Source organism: Capsicum annuum, chromosome 3 (assembly GCF_002878395.1).
Source record: "Capsicum annuum cultivar UCD-10X-F1 chromosome 3, UCD10Xv1.1, whole genome shotgun sequence".
Lineage (NCBI taxonomy): Eukaryota > Viridiplantae > Streptophyta > Magnoliopsida > Solanales > Solanaceae > Capsicum > Capsicum annuum.
The window spans coordinates 32,571,419-32,596,075 of NC_061113.1; the positions used below are offsets into that span (position 1 = coordinate 32,571,419).

At 33.1% G+C, this 24,657-nt stretch overlaps 1 protein-coding gene across 3 annotated transcripts; it reads left to right on the plus strand.

The window, feature by feature from the left end:
* Nucleotides 1–18,212: 18,212 nt before the first annotated feature.
* On the plus strand, nucleotides 18,213–23,649 carry LOC107863991 (zinc finger CCCH domain-containing protein 32). 3 transcript variants are annotated; one of them, XM_016710224.2, is made up of 8 exons: nucleotides 18,213–18,356; nucleotides 18,500–18,623; nucleotides 18,788–18,930; nucleotides 20,103–20,165; nucleotides 20,329–20,448; nucleotides 20,528–20,815; nucleotides 20,899–21,216; nucleotides 23,101–23,649. In XM_016710224.2, the coding sequence occupies exons 2-8, from the start codon at nucleotides 18,539–18,541 to the stop codon at nucleotides 23,374–23,376; spliced, it is 1,293 nt and encodes a 430-aa protein (XP_016565710.1). In that variant the 5' UTR covers nucleotides 18,213–18,356; nucleotides 18,500–18,538; the 3' UTR covers nucleotides 23,377–23,649. The 3 variants fall into 3 exon arrangements, with proteins under 3 accessions (XP_016565710.1, XP_047265233.1, XP_047265234.1); XM_047409278.1 differs by having other exon boundaries at nucleotides 18,350–18,390; XM_047409277.1 differs by having other exon boundaries at nucleotides 18,287–18,623.
* The last annotated feature ends 1,008 nt before the right edge of the window (nucleotides 23,650–24,657 follow it).

Sequence of the window (24,657 nt, forward strand, 5' to 3'; positions counted from 1 at the left end):
GTAAACCTAAACTTATAAGTAAGGCATTTATCATTTCCTTCAAAGTTTAATTTTTTCTTTCCGCAATTCCATTAGATTGAGGTGAATACCGGGCTATAGTTTGATGGACAATTCCATTCTCTACATATATTTTGATGAAGGGAGATTCATATTCTCCACCCCTATCACTTCTTATAGTTTTGATCTTCTTCTCTAAATGATTTTTAACTTCAGTTTTGTATTGCCTAAATGCATCTATTGCTTCATCCTTACTATTTAGCAAGTAGACATAACAATATTTAGTGCAATCGTCAATGAAAGTTATGAAATACTTTTTTCCACCACGTGATGGTGTTAACTTCATATTACAAATTTCAGTGTGGATTAAGTCTATAAGGGATTGGAATTCCTTTCAACAGACTTATACGGATGCTTAGCATACTTTGATTCCACACAAGTTTGACACTTTGATTTATTGAACTTAAAGCTTGGCAAAACTTCTAAGCTAATCAGTTTTCATAATGTTTTGTAATTAACATGGCCTAATCGTTCATGCCATAAATTGGGAGACTCCAGCAAGTAAGAAGAATTTGAACTTTTATTGATTTCAACATTCATTACATTCATTTTGAATAGGCCCTCATTGAGGTAGCCTTTTCCTACATACACTTCTCCTTTACTAAGTACAATTTTTCCAAAAATAAATGCATATTAGAATCAGTTCTTGTCTAGAAGTGAAACAGAAATCAAGTTCTTTCGTAACTCAAAAACATACAAGATATTGTTAAGTGTCAACACTTTGCCGAAAGTCATCTTCAAGCACACTTTTCCTGTTCCTTTAACTTTTGCAGTAGCGGAGTTTGCCATGTAGATTTTTTCTTCTACTTGAGCTGGAGCAAACGTCGAAAACAACTCCTTGTTAGCACAAACATAGCGGGTGGCACCAGAATCCATCCATCATTCGCGAGGATTTCCCACCAAGTTGCATTCAGAAAGAATAGCACACAGATCATCCATTTCTTTCTTAGACTCATCCAGATTTACTTGGTCCTTCTTCTTCTCTTTATTTGGGGTACGACAATCCGTAGACTTATGGCCAATCTTGCCACAGTTGAAGCACTTTACCTTGAATTTCCTCTTGGGTTGATTGCTTTTATTTCCATCTTTCTTTCATTTTTAAGAGTTGTTTTGGTCATCTTCTACAATGTTTTCTCTACTCATTGCAGAATTGCCTCTTGACCTTCTTTCTGCACCCTTGTTATCTTCTTCAATGCGTAGTCGTACAATCAGATCTTAAACTGACATCTCCTTACGTTTGTGTTTCAAATAGTTTTTGAAGTCTTTCCACATATGTGGTAGCTTCTCTATTATTGCAGCTACTTGAAATGCTTCATTCACAATCAAGCCTACAATAAAGTTCATGTGAATACTAAGAAAATTTTTAAATTGTTCAACAATGGTATTTGTAAAAATCATACCTTCCGCTAGGAGATCATGGATGATCACTTGCAATTCCTGCACTTAGGAAACAACAGACTTGTTGTCTATCATTTTGTACTCCAGGAATCTTGCAACAAAGAACTTTTTAGTTTTGGCATCCTCCATCTTGTACTTCCGTTCTAGCGCTCCCCATAACTCTTTTACAGACTTGGTTCCGCTATACACATTGTAAAGGTCATCTTGGAGACCACTCAAGATATAATTCCTGCAAAGAAAATCTGAGTATTTTCAAGCCTCCACAATCACGAAGCATTCTTTTTCAGATGTTCCCTTGGGCACCTCCGGAGCTTCCTCAATCGTGAACCTTTGAAGACACAGAGTTGTGAGGTAGAAGAACATTTTCTTCTACCATCTCTTGAAGTCAATACCCGTGAACTTTTTGAGTTTCTTCGGTGGTGTCATAGCTTGTGGAGCATTAGTACGACTCGTCATGGCAATACTAGTTACCGCCATAGTTGTTCCAGCATTATGCATTTGACTATCAGTCGTCATGTTCCTGTCACCATAAGAAGTACCTTAAGTATATCGAAATACTTATTAATAATTGTAGCAACTTTAAACAATTCTTGTTTCTAGTTTAATGATGAAGTTTTTATGACTTCCAATCATCAACCGAGTGATCTTTAACTTGTGATGGTGATTTTATTTCTTCAAATCACTAGTTAAGTTCAAACGGTGTAGAAAGCTAAAAGCTTTAATCTCCAGAAACCAAGCTATACAGATTTGAAAAAAAAACTTTAGTGAAAAGAAAATTTCACCAAACAATCAAAAAAAAATTCCTTTTTCTAAAAATTATTCCTTAAGATTGTTGTTTTTCAACGTTTTCGGGTACAAGAATTTGTAATTTGATACAATAACTTCAACACTAGTTCAAGTTTAAAACAAGAACCCTATGAAGTACAACAATACCCTCAACACAAGATCAAAGTGATCTTTTTAAGAAGTGTGTTTTATTTTTTTAGAAATTAAGATGAAACAGAAATGTAAAGCCAAGTCCCCCGACTTCACGAAGTGTCCTTAAGGAATAATTCATCTCACTATACCCGAGGTTTTGGAATCTTCCTCCTAGGATAAAATGGCTTTCAATCCAACTATAGTTGTACCTCAAATAATTGGATTCGTCGAACTCACTCAACGATTTGATTGATCACAAGGAATGTTTTGAAGACAAGAAGAGTTTGTATTTTAGAAAAATTTTCATACCAAAACCTGTGGATAAATGCCGGTTTATATAGCTATCAAGTACCCCTTCCGAAAGGTGACAACGGTTCATCCGAAAAGGTGTATCCTTTGGAAGAGTCATGTCTGTTCATTCGAAACATTGTTTATTTTTCTGAATAGACACAACTATCTGAACAGTACTCCTTTTCCAAAACAATATGTCTTTTCATAAAGGGTTGTGTCCCTCCATTTTCCATTCACACCAATTGAACCCAACACTGAGGTCAGTCACAAATTTATTGAAGATAGGGTATAGTGGTTTTCCTAACATCACCATGTGAAAGGTCTTGTATTTATTTCAAAGGTCTCTGGAAAAGTTAATTACTTTGCTATCTTCATCAATTAGTTTATGTATAGCCATAAGCGAACTCAATCAACTGAAAATGCTCATCCCAACTTCCTTTGAAATCATGAACGCATGCCCTCAACATATCCTCTAACGTCTGAATAGTCCTCTCTGTCTGACCAACTATCTGTGGATGAAAGGCTGAACTAAGATGAACTTGGGTACCAAGACCCTTTTAAAAGGCACTCTAAAAATGAAAGGTAAGTTGAGTACCCCTCTCTGAGATAATGGACAAAGAAACTCTATGCAATCTGACTAACTCTCTAATATACAGCTTAGCATAATTTTCAAATATCTAAGACATGTGAACTGGCAAAAAATACGCTGACTAAGTTAATCTGTCTACAATCACCCAAATCGAATCATGCTGACGACGCGAATGGGGTAAACCAGTCATAAAATCCATATTCACCTCTTCCCACTTCCAAGTGGGGATACCAAACTCTTGCAACGTACCACTAGGTCTTTGGTGCTCTACCTTAACCTGTTAACAAGTTGCACACTTGGCTATAAACTCTACTATATCTCTCTTCATACCACTCCACCAATAGATTTACCGTAAGCCGCGGTACATCTTGGTGGCTCCTGAGTGAATGGAATAATGCGCTCCATGTGCTTTCTCTATAATCCGCTGCCTCAAATCATCAACACAAGGCATACACAATCTATTCTGGTATCTCAACACACCTCTCCCCTTTGGGAGAAAACCTCTACTTTTTGGTCTTCAAATGACTCCTTCAGCTTGACCAAACTAGAATTCTTATCTTAATTCTCTTTCACTTTTGAAACTAGGGAAGATTCGGAACTACTCTGAACCCAAACATTCACTTAAGCTAAATCAACCAACCTCACACCCAATATAGTTAACCGATGAACTTCCCAAAATAAATCTTTCTTATCATTCTTCACATGAGCAACACTGCCCATAGACAATCTACTAAGGGCGTCTGCCACTATATTGGCCTTGCCTGGTGATACAACACACTCACGTCATAATCCTTCAATAATTCTAACCACCTCCTCTGACGAAGATTCAACTCCCTTTGAGTAAACACATATTGCAAACTTTTATGATCCGTAAACACATCAACATGCACCCCATAAAGATAGTACCTCAAAATTTTCAAATCAAACACAACAGCAGCTAACTCAAGATCATGGGTCAGGTAATTCTTTTCATGAGGCTTAAGCTGTCTAGAGGTATAGGCTATAACCTTACCTCTCTGCATCAAAACATAACCCAAACCAACTCTACCTCTCTGCATCAAAACATAACCCAAACCAACTCTAGAGGCATCATAATACAACACAAAACTATTTGTACCATCAGGTAATGCTAAAACTGGGGCTGAAGTGAGCCGAATTTTCAACTCTTGAAAACTCTTCTCACATGAATCTACCACTGTAACTTAATTTCTTTTGAGTCAATCTGGACATAGGGGACACAATAGATGAGAAACCCTCAACAAAACATCTGTAATAGTCGGCTAAACTCAAAAAACTCCTAATATATAAAGGAAAGATAGGACTAGGCCAATTTCTTATGGCTTTTGACTTTTAGGGATCAACTCTAATACCCTTATTGGAAAAAATATGACCAAGGAAAGTTACTGATCTTAGCCAAAATTCACACTTGCTAAATTTGGCAAACAACTGGTGATCTCTAAAAGTTTGCAACACAATTCTAAGATGGTCTGTATAATCATCCTCACTACGAGAGTAGACAAGGATATCACCAATAAAGACTATGACAAACATGTCAAATGCTGTTTGAACACTCTATTCATTAAGTCCATTAAAGTTGTTGGGGCATTGGTTAGCCCGAAGGACATGACTAAAAACTCAAAATGACTGTAATGAGTTCTGAAAGTTGTCTTTAAAATATCACATTCCCTTACTTTAAGCTGATGATAGCCGGATCTAAGGTCTATCTTTGAGAAATAACCTGCACCTTGGAGTTGATCAAATAGGTCATCAATTCTAGGAAGAGGATATTTGTTTTTGAATGTAACTTTATTCAGTTGATGATAGTCAATGCACATACACAAAGAACCATCTTTCTTTCGCATGAAAACGATGGGAGCACCCCATGGAGAAACACTAGGCCATATGAAACCTTTATCTAAAAGATCTTTGAGTTTCTTCTTCAACTCCTTAAGCTCGGCAGGAGCCATATGATATGGAGGTAGAAAAATAGGCTGAGTATCTAAAAGAATGTGAATACCAAATTCTATTTCTCTATCGGGAGGTACCCCTGGCAAATCTTTGAGAAAAATATCAGGAAACTCATTGACTACACTGACCGAATGAACTGTTGGAGTCTCCAATTTAGTGTCCTTGACTCAGACTAGATAATAGATACACCCTTTTAAAATCAACTTTCTAGCTTTAAGATAAGATATAAAATGACTTTTGGGAGACACTGAATTACCTTTCCACTTAAATACTGGCTCATATGGAAATTGAAACTTCACCACTCGGGTGTGACAATCTATGGATGCATAACAAGAATAGAGCCAATCCATGCCAAGAATAAGGTCAAAGTCAACCATATCTAACTCTATTAAATCTGCTAGCATAATCTTATGAAGGGCAACGATAGAACACTTTTTATAGATCTATTTGGCAACAACTGACTCACCTACTGGTTAGAAACCAAGAAGGGCTCAGGGATCCTTTTAGGACTTATTTCAAAATTCATAGCAACTAATAGGGTCACATAAGAGAAACTCGACCTAGGGTCTAACAAAACATAAACATCAATATGAAAGTTACAAAGCATACCAGTAACAACATCTAGTGAATCTTCCTGCTCCTGACGAGATGGAAAATCATAAAACCAATTTTGGCGCTGACCATCATTTGTACTAGATGATGCACCCTAAGGAGGGACTGGGCGACCTAAAGGAGCTGGTGCACTAGTATCCTGAGTTTGGGGACGAATATCTTTATTTCCCTGCTTAGCATGCGGACACTCTCTAATTCCATGTCCCAACTTACCATAACCATTACAACCTTTCTATCTAGCTAAACACTCACCAGGGTGATTCTTACCACACTTAGCACATGAAGGATAACCGGGTCTTACACTCACACTATTCTGAGACCTGGACATAGAAGACTTATCCCACTGCTCTTTCCTAGCTCTGGGAGTGGGAGCACTAGCTAAAGATGGTGCTCGCATAGATGAACGATTCTAAAACTATGAATGATTTCTCCTTCCAGACCTAACCTGGCCATACTCAAACTACCCTGTTCTAGCCCTCTTACTATTTCTATCTCTTCCCTTCAACTTCTCTGCCTCAATCTGCTAAGCATGGATCATCAACATACCAAGATCCATGTCTCCAATAAGCATGGTAATCTTACACTCCTTGACTACTAGACCAGATACTCCAGTAACAAATTTACTCATACTTGCTCTAGGATCAGCTATCATATCAGGGGCATACTTAGACAACTAATCGAACTTAAGGTAGTACTCCTTCACTATCATCGAGCCTTGCCTCAGGTTCATAAAATCTTCTATCTTAGCTTTTCTCATCTCACGTAGGAAGAACCTGTCTAGAAAAGCATCCTGAAATAACTGCCAACTTATAGGTACAACATTCTTACCTTTACTATTCTTCCACATCACTACCCAATCATATGCTACATCCTTCAATCTATAGGATGCTAACTCTACACTCTTCTCCTAAGAAATATACATAATCTGAATAATCTTTGCCTCATCTAAATAAAGTTGTGGGTTCTCACCTTCTTTCAACCCAAAGAACTCTGACGAATTCATCCTCATAAAGTCTCTGATTTTAGCTGTTGCTAAATCCCCATTCTGCTGAAGTAGAACTGTAGCCTGATGGTTTCCCTGAACATTGGCAGCCACTGCTTGGGCCAACACTTGAAAGGCAGCCCTAAACTCAGCATGGGATACATTCTTATTCAAAGGGTCAGTAGGCTGGGGTGGTTGGTTACCATTTATACAGGAGTTATCTCGGCGAGGAGGCATATTCAACTGTCACATAACAACACGAGTTAAAAAAAGATAGAGATACTGTAAAAATGATAGATCATGAAAGAAAGAGATGATTTTCTAAGAACGTCTCATAGCCTCTTGCTCATAAATAGGGCGCGCTTCATACCCATGATCAAGACTCTACATAACGCGGCTTGTCTGAATCCCTCGGACTCTTTAAACCTTAGGCTCTGACATCAAGTTTGTAATACCCCAAAATTTGATTCCCAAAATATTACACGGTGCTTAAGACTATGAGTAGCCTTAAGGTAACCCTATCTGCCTGTTACTAAATCTGAATCTCATAATAAAGAAAATATAGACATACGAGCCATACTAAATACAAAAAACTATCTGAAATAACTGAGAATTAATCTGAAGTAATGTCTGAGAATCAATAATGTAAGTCTAAATAATATCTAACAGTCTAACAAGCCTCTACTACTAATAACTAGAGAGTCACTAGGACAAACCCCCAACTATCTCAAACTATCTGAAGAGAAATACTAAATCATGTAAAGAAAATAAGCTACAAAATCTGAATGAATAAGTCCCCGAACTATGAGACTCACCAACCGTAGAGTATAGATGAAGATACTCGAACTACTTATGCTGCTAATACTGAGCACCTGAACCTACATTATGAGATAATGTAGCACATAGACATATATATATGAATCAGTACTTTGAGGATCTACTGAGTATATGAGGGTGAAATGCATAAATAAAACATCATCTCATCATTATAATTTATAAAACAATACATGCTAAATGTAAATGACTCACATAAGATGGAATATCTAAATACTGAAATCTGAAATAATCAAAAGAAAATCATACTTTATAAATCTAATGAGTCATAATATATAGTTCTGAACTGTATAAGTGTAGAAAGATCTCACTGCTTAATTTGAAATCTGAAAGTTGAAATCTGTAACTTTTATCTTTCTGTAAAGTATAATCTGAATAAAATTGTGAGCCTTTGCACTTAGATTTCTAAAAGCTTTTTTGTTATTCTCTTCTATGAGGTTGTAAGCTTAAAACTTTAGGGAAATACTTTAAAGACTGTTTTGCAAGAGAGGTTCTTCTAACCGATATAAACCATGTGAGCTAACATGAAGTCCAATGTCTCGTTCCCATATGGGGAGAACCTCACTATGGGGAGAAGTGTCATACTCTTGCCAAGAAGTATAACCTGAGCAAAGTGATCACATATGTAACTATCATCCACGTAGAAGTGGGAGTAATCTGATAGTCTGTACCTACGTTGGCTATTTCGTTCTATGGAAGATAGGGCATGCTAATTCTGCACTTTCTGCTCGGTGCTAAATACTACTCCCTTTAATTTGCTAGGCTCATTCTATTGGAAATCCACTTTAAAAATCTGGTATAATGGTTTATTACGAAAACCAATTGTGTATTTCTCAAATTCAATCAGTAAATGAAGTTGTTCTCATTTCTGTAATCTGTAATAAATCTGTAAAGGGGATTCCAAAACTTATCTGAAGATTGAAAGATCAAAGCTTCATTGAAAAACTAAAAATAATTTGCTCATAAGATGTTTAAAGCATCATCTTTCTTGAAATATCAACATATAAACTTGGGTTTAATAACCCATGCATCAAGTTCATATCAAAACATCATAATAATCATGCTTGATTATGAAAACAAAGATAATTCATCTCAAAAACTGGAATTTACTACAATAGGCATGAAAATATGGAAATAAACATGTAATTCAACTTCAAGATCTCTCAAAAACACATAATCTTATAATTAGCAATAATGGGTATGAACCCTAATTTAAAACTCATGTATAAACATTCAAAGCCATATAAATTTATAATCAAAAGCTAGTTTTGGGCATAAGGATGGAAGAAGATCCTTGTTCATAAACCCTACATACCTTATTGATGAATTTGAATGTAAAAGCTTGGTTCTTGACTCTTTAATGGTGTTCTTGAAGCTTCCTCTTGAAGTTCTTGAACTCGGAACTTTGGATTATAGGATTTCTTGGAGTAGGAGTTATGAAATTTGTTCTTGATTTTAGAGCTAGGGTTTAGTTATTTGAGATGAAAAGGATGAATAATGAGGTATATTTGCTATTTGGGGCTAAAATTATGTGTTTTGGGCAGAATAAGAGTGGGAAAATTGACTCAATTACCCCTTTGGATGCAGATTTTTAATGACTGAAAAAGTGCCCAGCTATGCGCCGCGTCGATAGTATCGATGTGATGGCTAACGCGCCGCGTCGAGTTTGCATTGGGCTACTGAAATTAGCACTCTGATATTGAAAAAAATATTTGTCGACGCGATGGGCGACGTGACGCGTCGAGATTGCGTCGACTCACTGTTTTCAACATCCAAACGAGCTTCTAACGTGGTCCGAAAAATTCAAAACTTGCCCGAGAACACCTATTGACCTTCCTGATCATGAATCAACTTAAAAGTTGACACTTTAAGGTCATAAGAGTCATAAATAAAATTATTGAAATACCGAGGTTTTAAAATGAGACTAAGTGTAATTACTTGGCTAAATTTTTCAAAGTCTAGGACTTTTTTTTTACATTCTATATATGACTAAAATGACTAGGATTTTGCGGGGGTTTACAGTGCCTTACATCTTGCTGTTGGATGCTTGCTTCCTTTTGGGACATATTCTTGGATATCTAGAATTGATTCCTTAGGAATTTCGAAGTTTCTTCTGACCTTCTGTATCTTTGGAGTATTTGGCAAGATATTTGTTTATTAGTTTGTCCTTATTAAAACATAAAGTGAAAATATGGAGATAACACAAAATACTTGTAATCTTTTTCTAAAATCTTACTAGTTATGAGGAAATAATTTGGAATCAATTTATAGTTACATAGGAGGGAGAGAGAACATTAATTTTGTTTGCAACAGAGAGCTTGAATTTTTTTCGAATAAAAATTGTGCTTATGAGAGTCTGGATAATTAAGGTTGTGTTACAGATCTTATTTATTCAGACATGTTCGAACCCATTCATAGCTTTTACAACATAAAAAAAATAAATGAACTTAGTGGTTTGAAGTCTAATCCATTCAGACTCAGGCCTCCATTAAGTGCAAACAAATGAATCCTTAGAAGAAATATCTTTTTTTTGACAACTGTATATTTCAACTTTTAATGAAATATTCGTAATAGTCTTATTTTGTAAAATTAGGTCATGGCTTAACTCAATCATAAAAATTAGCTCATGAGAAGAGGATTGTTCAAGCCAATGTAAGGAGACTAATTGTACATTCCTTTCTGACGTGGGATCTCAGCATTTCTCCACATACCCAGACCTCATTAATATATGGAGATTCATTACCCGTTCTTTTTTCAACATGGGACTCTTAGTATTCCCCCGCATGTCTAGACCTCATTAACTAAGGAGATCAATTACTATTTTTTTTCTGACGACGAATTGTCCGAATCCATGTAAGAGAGTAATTACTTACTCTTTTCTGATATGTGAATTTTAACATGTTTATCTTACTATCTATTGATCTATTACTATTTATTATTTATTGCTCTTATATTATATCTTTTCTAGACTGTTTTTATTTCTTGGACAGGAAGGTTATCTGGACAATCTATCTATCTCACTGTTGAATAGTGGCACTTAATGTGTACGCTCTACCCTTTCAACTCCTACTTTGTGGAATATACTAATTATCCTGTTGTTTCTGTTTATGACTGTAAGACTAAATAATACTTTGATACATTTTATGCTAGTGTTTGGCCATAAATTTTTAAATATTTTTGGTAAGTCATTTTTTAGTAAAGATTTAAATGAAATTTCACCATGTGTTTAGTATAACTAGTATAAGCAACGTGCGTTGCACGTATATCAAGTATTTTTTAAGAATAAGTGTATATAAAAAATATATTAGTTTTACATATGTTATTTTATTAAGTACAAAAAATATAATAAAACAACGTAAAATTTTAAGATTAAAAAGTATAGTTGATTAAAGAGGAATTTAGTCATTATACTTATTTCGTAATTTTTAAAAAAAATTATTTTTATGAAGATTTATTTTTATTTTTAGAATTCTAATTTATATATCTATTCCATAAAAATTTATATATACATTTATGTACTTAATAATAATTAAAAAAAATTATTTCAGTCATAATGAAATGATTTATAATAACAGAAAACACATAATTTAATTTAGAATATAAATCGTAACAATTAATTTTAAAATTTTGTACACCTTTTAAAATACTTTATATATATATATATTGATAAGTGAGAGTAAAATTTGTACCTAAACCTGCATATTAAAAAGTTAAATGATAAAGGATGACCCAAAGCCAATCATTACAAAAAATAAAAAAAATGAATTAGGAAAATAAACAACTACTATCTATATTTTTTAAGAAAAAAGAGAACTCCAGAAGCTTCATTTTCTTCTCACTAAACTCTATGTTTCCTCCAAACATTTTCTTTCTATTACTGATACTATACATATTATTATATCGGAACGTGATGAATAAGCTGAAATCATCAAGCTCGAAGTTGAACTTTGATAGACCAAATTTTGAAGATTATCTTCCTACTGCATCCATTCAACAAACGCATGTCAAGCTTCGGGTGTAATTCCCTCTTTTTTTCCTTTTTCCTTCTTTTTTTTACACTTAACACGTTTGAAGATTTGAATTTTTTTATCCCTTTTTGCTTTACATTTTTTATGTGTTGATTTTCTTGAAACCACTTTTGCGTTATGATTTTTTGTTACTCTTTTTGCTCTGCATGTTTCAAGATTTAATTTGTTAAATCCATTTTGCTTTAATTTCTTGTTTCAGGTGTGATTTGCTTGATATTTATATATCATATGTGTCAGGTATGCTTAATCTTGTCAATTTTAATGTCTTGATATTTGCATGTCAGCTGAGATACTTGAATTTGAGGTATGGAATAGAAATAGAAGCAGGTAGAAGGTTGTTAAAGGAAAAATTGTCTAGATATGTTGTTGGAAGATAGAAGATACTTGATAAACTGTAAATGCTAGAGGTTAGGTTCTGTTAATACAAACTATGACATGGTGCATAACTCTTTATATAATGTCTATATAAACATTTGATTCTATCAAATATACATAGATGTTGATTTTATGTAGCCCATTGATTCCAAGAGTAATTTAGTTTTAATCTCATTGAAGATGGAAATCTGCAGTTAATTAGTTCTATTTGTATTTTGTGTGTAATTTTCTAGTAATGTATCCCGTTTCTCTTTCATAGTAGAGGAAAGTAGCAAAATATTGCAAACGTCAGTCTGATGCATTTTAAAGCTCTTGGTATGCGTGAGGTTTGAAAAGGGTAGGAAGACAAGTGTCTATTTTTAGGTTGAACCTGTGACATCATATTTTCATGACAACAACTTTATCGCTACGTGCCTCGCACGTATAACATTTGATTATTTAAAATTAGATGATTTTGTCTATTGCGAAGATTTTTAATGTAGTGCAAAAAATTTAAATCACTTCTCAAAAATCCTTCACACTTTAATAAAATAGTGCAAACCTATCATATATTTTATTAAAATATTTAATAAATTTTTAATTCTTAAATATTGAAAACATAGTGAAAAAAATAATTTTATCTAAAGCAGACACTTTTAACGAAGGACGAAAAGTTCATATATTTCTAAACACCGAATCAAAAGAAACGAAGTTGAAAGAAAACGAATCAAACTAATAGTTTGATTCGGTGTTCGATGTCTACTTTTTAAAATTGTAAATCAAAGAATTGAATCAAAATTTGATAAAATCGAATCAAAGAGCAGAACGTGCACTCCTAATCAACGCCTTAACAACATAAATCGTACTAATATGAATGAGAAATATGTTTTTCTAAAAAAATATATACCTTCAAATCTTCTCGTAATCGGCACAAAATCTCAATCACACACTCACATAATTTTTCTTTACCTGCACATCATGCGAAAGCCAACAATTAAAATTACAATAAATCATACGATAAAGAAAATGATAATAAAAGATGCATAATATTTAATATTATCGACCTACAAATTTAAAACTAATACTAAAGAACACAAAACTAATCTTCTCTTGAACATACCCTTTAACAATTAAATTGTGAATGTTATTCTATTATTTATTGAAAAAATAGGAATGCTCAATATACAGAAGTATAAATTTTTTTCTTTTAAAAAAGAGTTGATGAAACATGGAAGAAATCTAATCTAATTTGGGAAACTTTTTCCATAAAAAACTAATTATTGTAGAAAATCAAGACAAACGAAACTTTAAAAAAAAAAAATTAAGGGCTCCTAATTAAATAAAAAATCCTACTTAAAAGAAAGAAAAATAGGCCTTATGCTACTCCAATCTAGGCTCTAGCACTACTTTTTTTTTTCTTTTTGAGGTGGGACATGTTTTTTTAGTAAAAATATTTAAAATATAATTTGATAAAATAATAAAAAGATGTTTCTTATTATGTATTTAAAATAAAATAAAATTGATACTTATTAAATTTTTTCTTATTCTAATGCATTTATATTTATTTTTAGATTTTTCAAATCTTATTAAAATCAAATTAAGTTATTTTATAATTTTTAAACTAATACAAAAATATTAATTGTCATTAATTCTAATGACTTTTAATAACGAAAAATTTTATCATAAATATATTAGTTAATTTTTAACTCTTAAATATTAGAAAAATTAGTAAAAAGACGATTTTGTCTAAAGCGAATTCTTTTAATGAAGGGCAAAAAGTTCAGACAATATTTCTAAGGCCCTTCACACTTTTAATATATTATAGACTATAGATTATAGATTATAGATATAGATTATAGATTATAGATATAGATGTTTGAAAAATATATTTTATTTTTACAAATTAACAAAAATTGAAATTTGGCTCAAATACTAGTATTTCCTAGTATTTGAGAATTTGAATTATTCATAAAATATACTCCCTTCGTCCCATTTTATGTGTCGCCATTGACCAGGCACGGAGTTTAAGAAATAAGGAAAGACTTTATAATATTTATCAAATTATCCTTTATCAAAAAATGTGCTACTATTTTTTTGTAATTATATTTTTAAATATTTATCAAATAAAGAAACATGTCATTCTTTTTTAGACGGATTAAAAAGAAAATGATGACACATAAAATGGAACGGAGGGAGTATTTACCAAATAATGATAAATTATATGACCAATCATTATTTGTTAATTTTTTTCTCAAAAATTATTTGAAAAATTTATGACCAATAAATTTTATATTTCTTTTAATTTAAGATTAGAAGATCTAATTTTTTATTTTTTTTTAAAACTTAATGTCAAATCAAAATCTAACAAATAAATTAAACGGAAGGAGTATTTCAAATTTAAAAAACATTATTTATTCTGAGAATAAGCCAAACAACTGATGAGGCGTGTGTCAATTTGGGGTCGGAAACTACCTAAACGGGAGGACACGTCTTCGTCTATAATTGGTTAGAGCAGTGTACTATTGTCCGTTTCCTCTGCCAAAAATGTGAAAGTTTACCCCTAACGTTGTCAATAATATCGATTATGCCACTACCAACTAAAAGCTCGACTTTTCTTTACCAGCAAGTTACCATGGAGGATGTGTTTCATATCTATTTGTTACAATCTACAATAAAAAGGGAAAAAGAAGAAAAAAAGAGAAGACCTTTTTGGAATGTTTTGTACTTTTTGTTTAAATTATTTCAACTAAACGTCATTAGGGGAAAATAAAAAAAAGAAGCTTTTGTAATGTTTGAAAAGCAAAAAGTTTTCTATGATGTTTGAATGAAGAAAATTCACATATTTTCTTTTTATACAAATACCACCTAATTCTTGTGATAAATAAGTAACTTTTTGTATCTTGTTCTTTAAGCTGATGATTCTAATAATACAGTCTTACTTTCTAATAATGTTGTTTTTCAGAATATCTTTTTGGGCGTAATATATTATATAAATAATTCAAATAAAATTTTATTTTAAAATCTTATTATAAAGAATGATTCCGTTTATCCATAAACTTTGTTACTATGCAAGGAGTTAATTAGTTCAATTCTAATTCTAGTATAAACGAAATAGAATGCACGCTCTCTCTCTCTCTCTCAGCCAAAAGAACTCTTTTTTTAATTAAACATCTATATCTAAATTCTAAAACGTCATTTCAATAAAAAAATGTTATGACTTTCTGTCCGAGGATTTTATTCTTTACTGTAAAAAGTAGAGTTTATGCAAGAGAATAATTTCTCCTTTTTGGTCAGATTTTGGCAATTTGGCACATATAGGAATATTTTCTCTTAAAACAATATGAATAATTTGATAATTCATCTAATTGAATCAAATAATGCATTAACATGAGTTGTGGCGGAGTAGATAGGGCTGCTCCACCCTTAATCAGAGGTCGAGATAGAGAAAACTCTGTTGGGAGCGCTGCCACTTTAATGTAACTTACAATGCGCGATCCGAATTAATCGGGGCTCCAATACAGGCACCGAAAATCGGATGGAAACAAACAAAAAAACAAATCAAATAATGCTCTGTGCATCTTATATTAGTCACTTATTTGTTTTTTGAAAGTTACTTTCGCTATTCTTTTTTATTTGCTCTTTTATTTTTTAGAGTCAAAGAATATAAATATTGATCAATATTTTTATATATATTTCTTAATCAAATTGAAAAAAATTATTATAATAATTTTTATATAATTTTTGAATATTTAAATTTTAATTTTTAAAAATTTTAAATTAATCTAATCTAATATAACTTTAAAATTTAGTCAAATTAACTCATGAAAAATGAAGAAAATAAATAAAAGGAATGTAGAGAGTAATTTGACTAGTTTTTAATCTTAAATAAGACATAACAAATTTATATTATATTAAAAGTGTGAAGGATTTTATAAATATTATTTGATCTGTTTGTTCTTTATTAAAATTTTTTGCTTTAGACAAAATCATCGTTTCACTATTTTTCTAATATTTAAGAGTTGAAAATTAATTGAATATCTATAATAAAACTTTTCCTTATTAGAAGTCATCAGAATTAATGACAACTAATATATTTTTAGTTTTAGGTAATTAATCAAAGATTTTCTAAAGATTTAACTTTAAAAATAAGGAAAGATTTTAAGTATAGAAAAAAATATTCGTACAACAAATATGGTTCAAATCGACACGTTTCTTTTAGCCTCTAGCAATAAGAAAAAGAGGTACTGCATGACAAACACAAAAGTGATGATCCATTAACCACTAAAAATTTCTGGTGATAATATATATATGTGTGAGTGTGTGTTATATTTACATAATTATATTAAAGTGTGAGGATCTTTGAAAAGTGATTTAAACTTTTACACTTCACTAAAAATCTTCGCAATCGATAAAATTGTCTAACTTAAAATAATAAAAGTTACACGTGCGAGACACGTAGAGTTAAACTACTATTTAAAAATAGAGAAAGCAGTAAAATGACTCTTGTAGTTCGTCAAATGATGAATTCCTTTTTTAGTCTCTTATTAAATTACGCCTTCAAAACATATCATTACAAAATATGTAAATTTTATAAGGAAAATGACAGAAACGACACTTCAAATTAAATTATTTCTTTGAAAATAGTCATGAAATTTAAATTTCACTTTCTAGCCTTTTTAATTTACTGACTGGTTCTATACTATTTTTACACAACTTTTATACAAGTTTTATACAAATCTTATACATAAATATTTTATACGGAAATTATACAGTTTTGATACATAATTTATATAATAACTGTACTTTTTTTTACACGTTTTATACAACAATTATATAATTTGTATACACTTTCTATATATTGTACATATACATATTTGATAGAACTATACAATTTCTATATATATATCTTATATAGATTCATATTCTATTTAATAATTATGTCGTTTTTATATAATTTAATTATTATTTCTAAACAATTAAAAAAACAGAATATTTGATCAATTTAAAAATTTATAGTAAAAAAAAGAATTAAATATTTTAAAAAGGACCTAACTGCCCAAGTTGAATATTGTATTAGTATTATATATAGACTGTATCAGTATCGTATATGGACTGTATATGGACTACGTGGATTAAAATAATCCAAATTGGGAAAGATTAGAAAATGACCATAAAATGACATTTGTTTAACCGACTGGACATTATTTATTCAAATGTCAAACTTGGGCTATAATTGAGCTATTATTTTTTAAAAAGATAGTGTCCTTTTACCAATTTTATACGACGTGACGATTTATTAGATCAACGAAAATTCTACAGGCCAAAGTACTCTAGCCCAATTAATTTAATTAATAACCTAAATAGGCAGCTAGTAGTAGGACATTTACTAGCTTCATTAATTATTTTATTTCGTTGTTTAAGTAAAATAAAGTTTTTTTAACACGTGTACCAGTTCAAAATTTAGAATAATTACCTGAAAAGAAAAAGACAAGAATGTGAAGGACATCATAGTAATTTCGAATTCCAAGGAAACAAGTGTCGGTTGCTATAGTATTTCCATGAATTGGTTTGAGGAAAAAATGTTGCTATTTGATTATTATTAAGATGTGCATTTTTTAGGATACGTTCATGGCTAGAATTGTACTAATTTCTTATTATGTTTTTTGTATTTTTGCTTGTACAAGAATGCAAATTTGTTGATAAGTAATTGTTAAATCATTCCTACTTAAAATAATGAACAATCTTCAATCATAAATTTAGTAATTTTTTAATTCTAATATCTAACCTGATAAGTTTAAGAGTCTGTTTGAATTGACTTATGTTTTTTCACTTATAAACAAAAAATCATAAGTTAAGATGTATTTGTTTTATTTTACTCAAACACTATAAAAGTATTTAAAATTAGTTTAGCTTAAAAACACTTAAAATAAGTCAATTTGAGAACTTTTATTTTACTCAAATGCTATAAAAATAATTAAAAACTATTTTGACTTTAAAACACTTAAAATGAGTCAATCAACGTAGCTTCTAAGATTACAAGATTTAAATAACTGCACATATTTTTAAAAGATGAAAAAAAATTCAATAATATCCCTTTATTTTTAATTTGATTAATTAAACTAAGCTACATGACATAAAAATACTTAATAATAAATTAAGTTGACAAAGAAGTGCGGAAATTCGGAGCATGCACACTGTACGGACAGTAGTGTGTTTTGTATAAACGAAACCTTAGTGACACCAAAAGACTGTTTCTCTCTAATCACACTTGGCATTTTCTCTTTGGTGTCTCGTACCCTCTTTCTCCCATCTTATTGCATATACTGTATGTAACTAAACATTAATGTCTCTACATAGCAGTACTCTCTCTTTTCTATTTCCACTTTCCCTTACTTCCTCATTCTTTTTTTTTTTCTTTCTTTTGTCCTTTTATTTTTGTTTTGTTTTGATCCTATGAATATTGTGTAGAAGAAGAAGAAGAAGAAAACCTAGAAATCACCAAGAAAAATGGAGCTGTACGGACGGTCTACAGGGAGTAACGGGTCACAATCCGATCATCAATCTGAATGGGTTGCAGTGGAGCCTGAAACGGGTCTTGATGCTGTTTATTATTATTGTTATTTTTGAATTTAAGAGCTTGTTCTATTTTTTCTTTTCATTTTTACATTATATGTAATGTGGGTTTTATTTTGTTTTTTCTAGGGTTTTTGGTGGTGTTGATGTTTATTATTATTATTATTTTTTGTAATAATGTAGGATCAATGCAGAAGTTGGGGTTATTTGGAAGGGAAATTTACCCAGAAAGGCCTGGTGTACCTGACTGTTCGTATTATATGAGAACTGGGTCCTGTGGATACGGTGCAAATTGTCGCTTTAATCATCCTAGCGATCGCACCTATGTAAGTTCCTTTTTTTTATACCGGCTCGACTAATCTGGATTCACGTTCTGGAACTATCGGGTTTAGGTGGTTTATGTTAAAGCTACTTCATTTTACACTGGCCTGACTAATCTAGATTCACGCTGTGGAAAGTACACTATCAGGGGTTAGGTGGTTCATGTTAAGCTGTTTCCTTTTAGGCTGTCCCTATTAATCTGGATTTACACGATAGCAAGTACGCTATTGGAGGTTAGGTGGCTCATGTTAAGCTAATTCCTTTTTATAATGACCCATTAATCTGGATTCATGCCGTAGAAAAGTACATTATAAGTGGTTCATTTAAAGCTAATTCCTTTTTATAATGGCCTGACTAATTTGGATTCACGTTGTTGAAGAGTACACTATCAGGGGTTAGGTGGTTCATGTTAAGCTAATTCCTTTTACATTGGCCTGATTGATAGAAAAGTCCAATATGAAGGGTTTGGTGGTTGATGTTAAGCTAGTTGTTCCCCTTTCTTGTATATGTATTGATGGATGATTTGTCAGGTTGATAGTGTTTTGTCATGGTTTCTTCATTTCAATTTTCTTTTTCTGTACTGCTTTGGACTGTTTTTTCCCTTGAGCCGAGGGTCTATTGGAAATAGCATCTGTACCTCCTAGGTAGGGGTAACAGCTGCATACACGATATCCTCCCCAGACTCCGCTTGGAGGGACTACAATTGGTATGTTGTTGTATTGATATATATGTGATCAAGGTGAAAGTAAGTCTCTCAGATTCGCTGAATGTTTCACTTGGAAGTCATAGTCGAGAATGGGTTCTTTCTCTCACATGAGGCGGAATCAAAGATTTTAACTCAGTGTATGTGGAGTAAATTGCACCCATTATTCCTATTGATGGTGTAGAATTGAACTACTTGTATTTTCTCAGAGTTGAGCTAGAATTTTGAGTTTATGAGTTCTGGATTCTAAAAAATGCATCTTGATTTTTGACAAATCATTTGTACATATTAAGTTGATTTTAAAATACAAATACAAAATTTGAGCCAAAGTTGCTGGGTTCACCGAACCTGTAGGCGAAGCTCAAGCTCCACCCTTGCAGTTACTTTCTCGATCTTCTGAATGTGCTATATACTTCTTAGAAGGGTAAGTGTGAATGCCTACATTCCTTATGTGGCTGAGTGATTTGTTTTCAGGGTGGTAAGATGAAGTTGGGAGGTGTTGAGTTCCCAGAAAGAATGGGAGAGCCGACGTGCCAGGTACGCTGTATTAGCGCCGGAAAGAGTGTTGAAGTTTGATCTTGTTATTTCTTCTAAAGCTCAAACTTCAAAGTGTTAAAATTTTCTGTTTTCCTGAATGTGATATAGCATTTTAAATAGTTTAAATTTTTCATTGCTGACTGCACAATGTTCACGCGTGCAGTACTATTTAAAAACACGGACCTGTAAATTTGGTGCATCCTGCAAGTTCGACCACCCTAGGAATCTGGGTGGAACATTGATCAATATACCACTAAATACTTACGGATATCCATTACGCACGGTATTGTCTCATGGTTTTATGTGTGTGCACTTGTGTTAACTTTCTGTGTTAGCCATCTAATTTTCAACAACTACAACAGGGGGAAACTGAATGCTCCTATTATTTGAAAACGGGGCATTGCAAATTTGGTATAACATGTAAATTCCATCACCCTCAACCTGCTGGTATATCAGTGCCAGCACCTGCACGTCCATTTTATCCGACAGTGCAGTCTCTTCCTGCTCCTCCTGAATATAACAGTGGATCAACTGGTCTTAGAGTAGCAAGGCCTCCTCCACTTTTACCCGGGTCATATGTACCTAGTGCTTATGGTCCAGTGCTGCTTCACCCAGGAGTCGTTACCATTCAGAACTGGAGCCCTTACTCAGTAATATAAAGATCATCTCTCTATCAACCTTTATCAATGATGTAATATCTTTTTCTATGCGGTGATTAATTTCCGTGTTGCAGGGACCAGTAAGTCCTGCACTATCTCCCGGTGCTACACCCTCTGCTGGGATGGCATCTATCTATGGGATGTCACAGCTAGCATCTTCTACACATGCCTTTGCAGGCCCTTACTCACCATCGGCACTTGCTGCTAGCCCTTCAAGCAAAACACAGAAGGAAAAGAGTTTTCCAGAGAGACCTGGTCAAACCATATGTCAATACTATGTGAAAACTGGGGACTGTAAATTTGGATCATCTTGTAAGTTTCACCATCCACCTGACTGGATTGCATCGAAGACAAACTGTGCTATTGGCCCCTCGGGCCTTCCTTTGCGTCCGGTATGATACTGTTTCTTCTTTCTCCATTCTTGTTTGATTTGACATGACGATTTATAATCTAAACTGATTAAAAACTTGTACACTGTTATTGCTAAGTCTTCATGTCCAGGCCTCATTGTGCTCTTGAGCTGCCATTAGATTTTTCTGTCTGGAAATTTTTGTCTGCATTCTGTTCCGACGCTTTATTACATTGAACTTTATGTTGTGGTTTTCCTTTTGAGGATTTTTCCCGATTGCAATGCTAATGTTTCATTGTTAGCAATGTATGCTGGACTTTGGGGTTCCTTATTTATGGCTCCGACCAGAAGTCGATAATACAAGAAAGAAGACTTGTACAGGAAGAGGACTGTTTTATGATTGTTGTTTCGCTTAAATTTGGTGCTCACTTGTTATAAATTTTATGATTAATGGTTACCTAATTTAAAATAAAATAAAATTTATGATTAATGAAGCTGCATTAGCTGTCTCCTTTTCCTTCTCTGATAACCGAGAAATTTTCGAGGGTCCAATGATTTACGACTTGAAACTTGGTGGATAATAGACCTACCTCTCTAGCCATCTAAACTTAAATGCCAGGCTTTTTTCTGCAACATAGTTCAAACTTGTGACGTGCGCCTAACCTATACATCGCACAAGGTTGCATTAGCTGTGTCCTGCCTTCATGTTGATCAGTGCTGGTTCAAGAGTATCTCTTCATTGTTAAAACTAAATAGCATGAATTAGTGTTCAGATTCTTTTACATTCATTGAATTTCTATAACACTCTTTCCATATAAACTTCTTGAGGTAACAATGTCTTTGAAGAGGAGGATCTCCTAGTCTAGTTCCTTTTTAACTCTTTAAAAGTCTCCTGCGGTTCGGTATAGACTTCCTTTAATTTAAGTGAAGTGTTTGTATAACCGCATTATGATACGAGTTAACCAGGGTATGCCATGAGATTGTCACGTTTTTCATGACCTGTACTTATTTCATTGTGTGATATCATACAACAATGTCTCCGTTTAACATGAAGAAATTAATGGATGTGTAATATGTTGTGCATCCACAACTAGGGAATTCGCAGGTTTGTTGTGTTCTTATTGGTTATTCTTGTTGGCAATTGGCAGCACATGTTCTGTCAGTTCAGTTCTGTCCTAGCCTCCTCGGATTTAAACAAAATAAGAACTTGACCTAATTACTCTAATGGTAGTATAGTTATTACATCGATGAAGCGATTTCTAAGTTAGTCAATGTTGTTTTTCGTTTACTTAGTTAAATTTGATGAACTTTAACTGTATTCTTTTGGACTTACAGTTTACGAAGCTCTTTCTACGATTAGAGCATGATGAATTTTGCCTCTTTTTGGTCATAGAAAAAACGATGAATTTAGTTGTTTCGTTGGCTAGGCTTTCCTTTTCTGAGAATTTTCTTGCCATGCATGTGTGTCATTACCCCTGTGATGGTTGTTTCTCTTAATATGCTGGTATTAAGAGCTACACGCCTGGATGCTTTGTTTATTTTAGCAATTTCGTTTTAACACAATATTTAATATATTCCTTTCTTCATAGCATGCGTTTCCTAGTGATTTCCAAAGAATTATTTGAGCTGTTTATTGAACTGGGAGGGAATTAGCATCTGGTGTTCTCAACTACTATCATTATAGTCACACATATATGGAGTTGCTCATGCTCAACTGCCTTTTGCATTTAAGTTTTCATGACGTCAAAATTTTGCTTATTTCAAGGAGAGGGAGTCTGTTGAATGCTACTGTCTGAACCCATGTAAAAAGTAAGGTTAATATTGATCAGTGTTTGTCAGGAAAATGATGCTGGTTGACTGTCTGAAATTGTTGCTTCCTGTAAGTATGTTTATTTAAGCGTTCTGCTGATGTACATTTTTAAAGCAGGGGGTGCAGCCTTGTTCCTTTTATCTAGTGAAAGGATTCTGCAAGTTTGGCCGCGCTTGTAAATTTGATCATCCTATGGGAACAGTACAATATAGTTCATCAGTTTCTTCTCTCCCTGATTTACCAATTGCTCCCTACATGCTGAGGTCTTCCTTCACATTGACTCCCATGTTGCTGCCAGAGTTACATGCTGGATTTGTTTCAGGGTCAAAGGTGGACGCCTCTTTATCTAGAGCACCTTCTTCAATGAAAGTACAATTAGTACAGTTAACCTAAGACTTTCTTAGTCTGGTCTTTTGCTCTCCAATATGCAGTTGTCAAGTCGGGAAGTTCACCAGTGAATTTAAAGTAAACTCGGAGCACTATGTGTTATTCTCCCCCTCCTAATTTGTCTGTTATACTATCAGTAGAGAGCTTAATGTTACTCAAAAGTCGGTTGTTGTTGTTGTCTTTTGTTATCCCTCTTTCTCACTGCTTGGCATGAAGATTACATTAGTTGATAAGGCAAAATCTGTCTTGTGAAGTAATAAGAGATACTTCTCTTTGAAATTTCTTATTATCTCAAGACTGCAAGGTTCGTATGTTTGTTTCCAAGTTCAAACTTGTTAATATGACAGCAGTCGTGACTGTGACAGGGCAGTATGCTCTGCTCTCTCGTGATCCCTACTTTAATCAAAAGAATTGAAGGCCCCTACTTAAGATAGTTCACCAAACTATAATTGGGAGAGTGGTGCCTTTTGGGAAGTGCCAGTTGTGGTACATTATGAACCCAATGCTTGGAACCTTGCAAGTTAGGCCAACAGAGAAGAGCCTTAGACTGAATTCCATCAACATTTGGTAGGAGGGGTAGCTAGTACCTTTCCTTGTTAGTCTGATCCACAATTTTTCTTTAGAAAGCCATCTAAGTATCCATCCAAAAGTCAGCAAGATCTAATCTAATAGCTTACAAATGGACAGCATGAACATTGCAGGCAATGACTAGTCAATCTATTGGACCAAGCTAACAAGAAAAGTATCCAAAGGCAGAGGAGGATCAATGACTTTTTTTTCTTTTTAAATAAAATTTAGCCACGAGCAATTGATGGAATGAGTAAGGGGGCTAAACTGCTTGTTAAACAGAAAGGTGAGTTTAATATCTCAAGCTATGATGGTCACTGGATGTAAAAATTTCAAAGACAAACATGAATCCCCTAAATTTCTCTGTAAAGTAGGATGAAGAAGTCCAATTGAGGCCGGTCTGAGTGATTACATGAGCGTATCTACAATATTACGTGTAGCCAGTTCACGTAAACTCAATAGCTTGAGGTCATTGTAGGATTCCATAAACTTCTTGGTCCCACCTTTGGTGATATCCCCCAAAATGAAAGTCATTGTGATTCCATTTTACATTTTTCAACTAGAGGCTTAAGCATATATCTTTTGGATCTCAAGTAAAAAGTACTTCCAATGCACAAATTGACAACTCAAGTCCATTGAATATCAAGCGATGATAATTGCTTGCTTAGTAGTATTTCTTTTAGGAACTTGGCACAATATGCAAATTAAGTGCAAACTGCA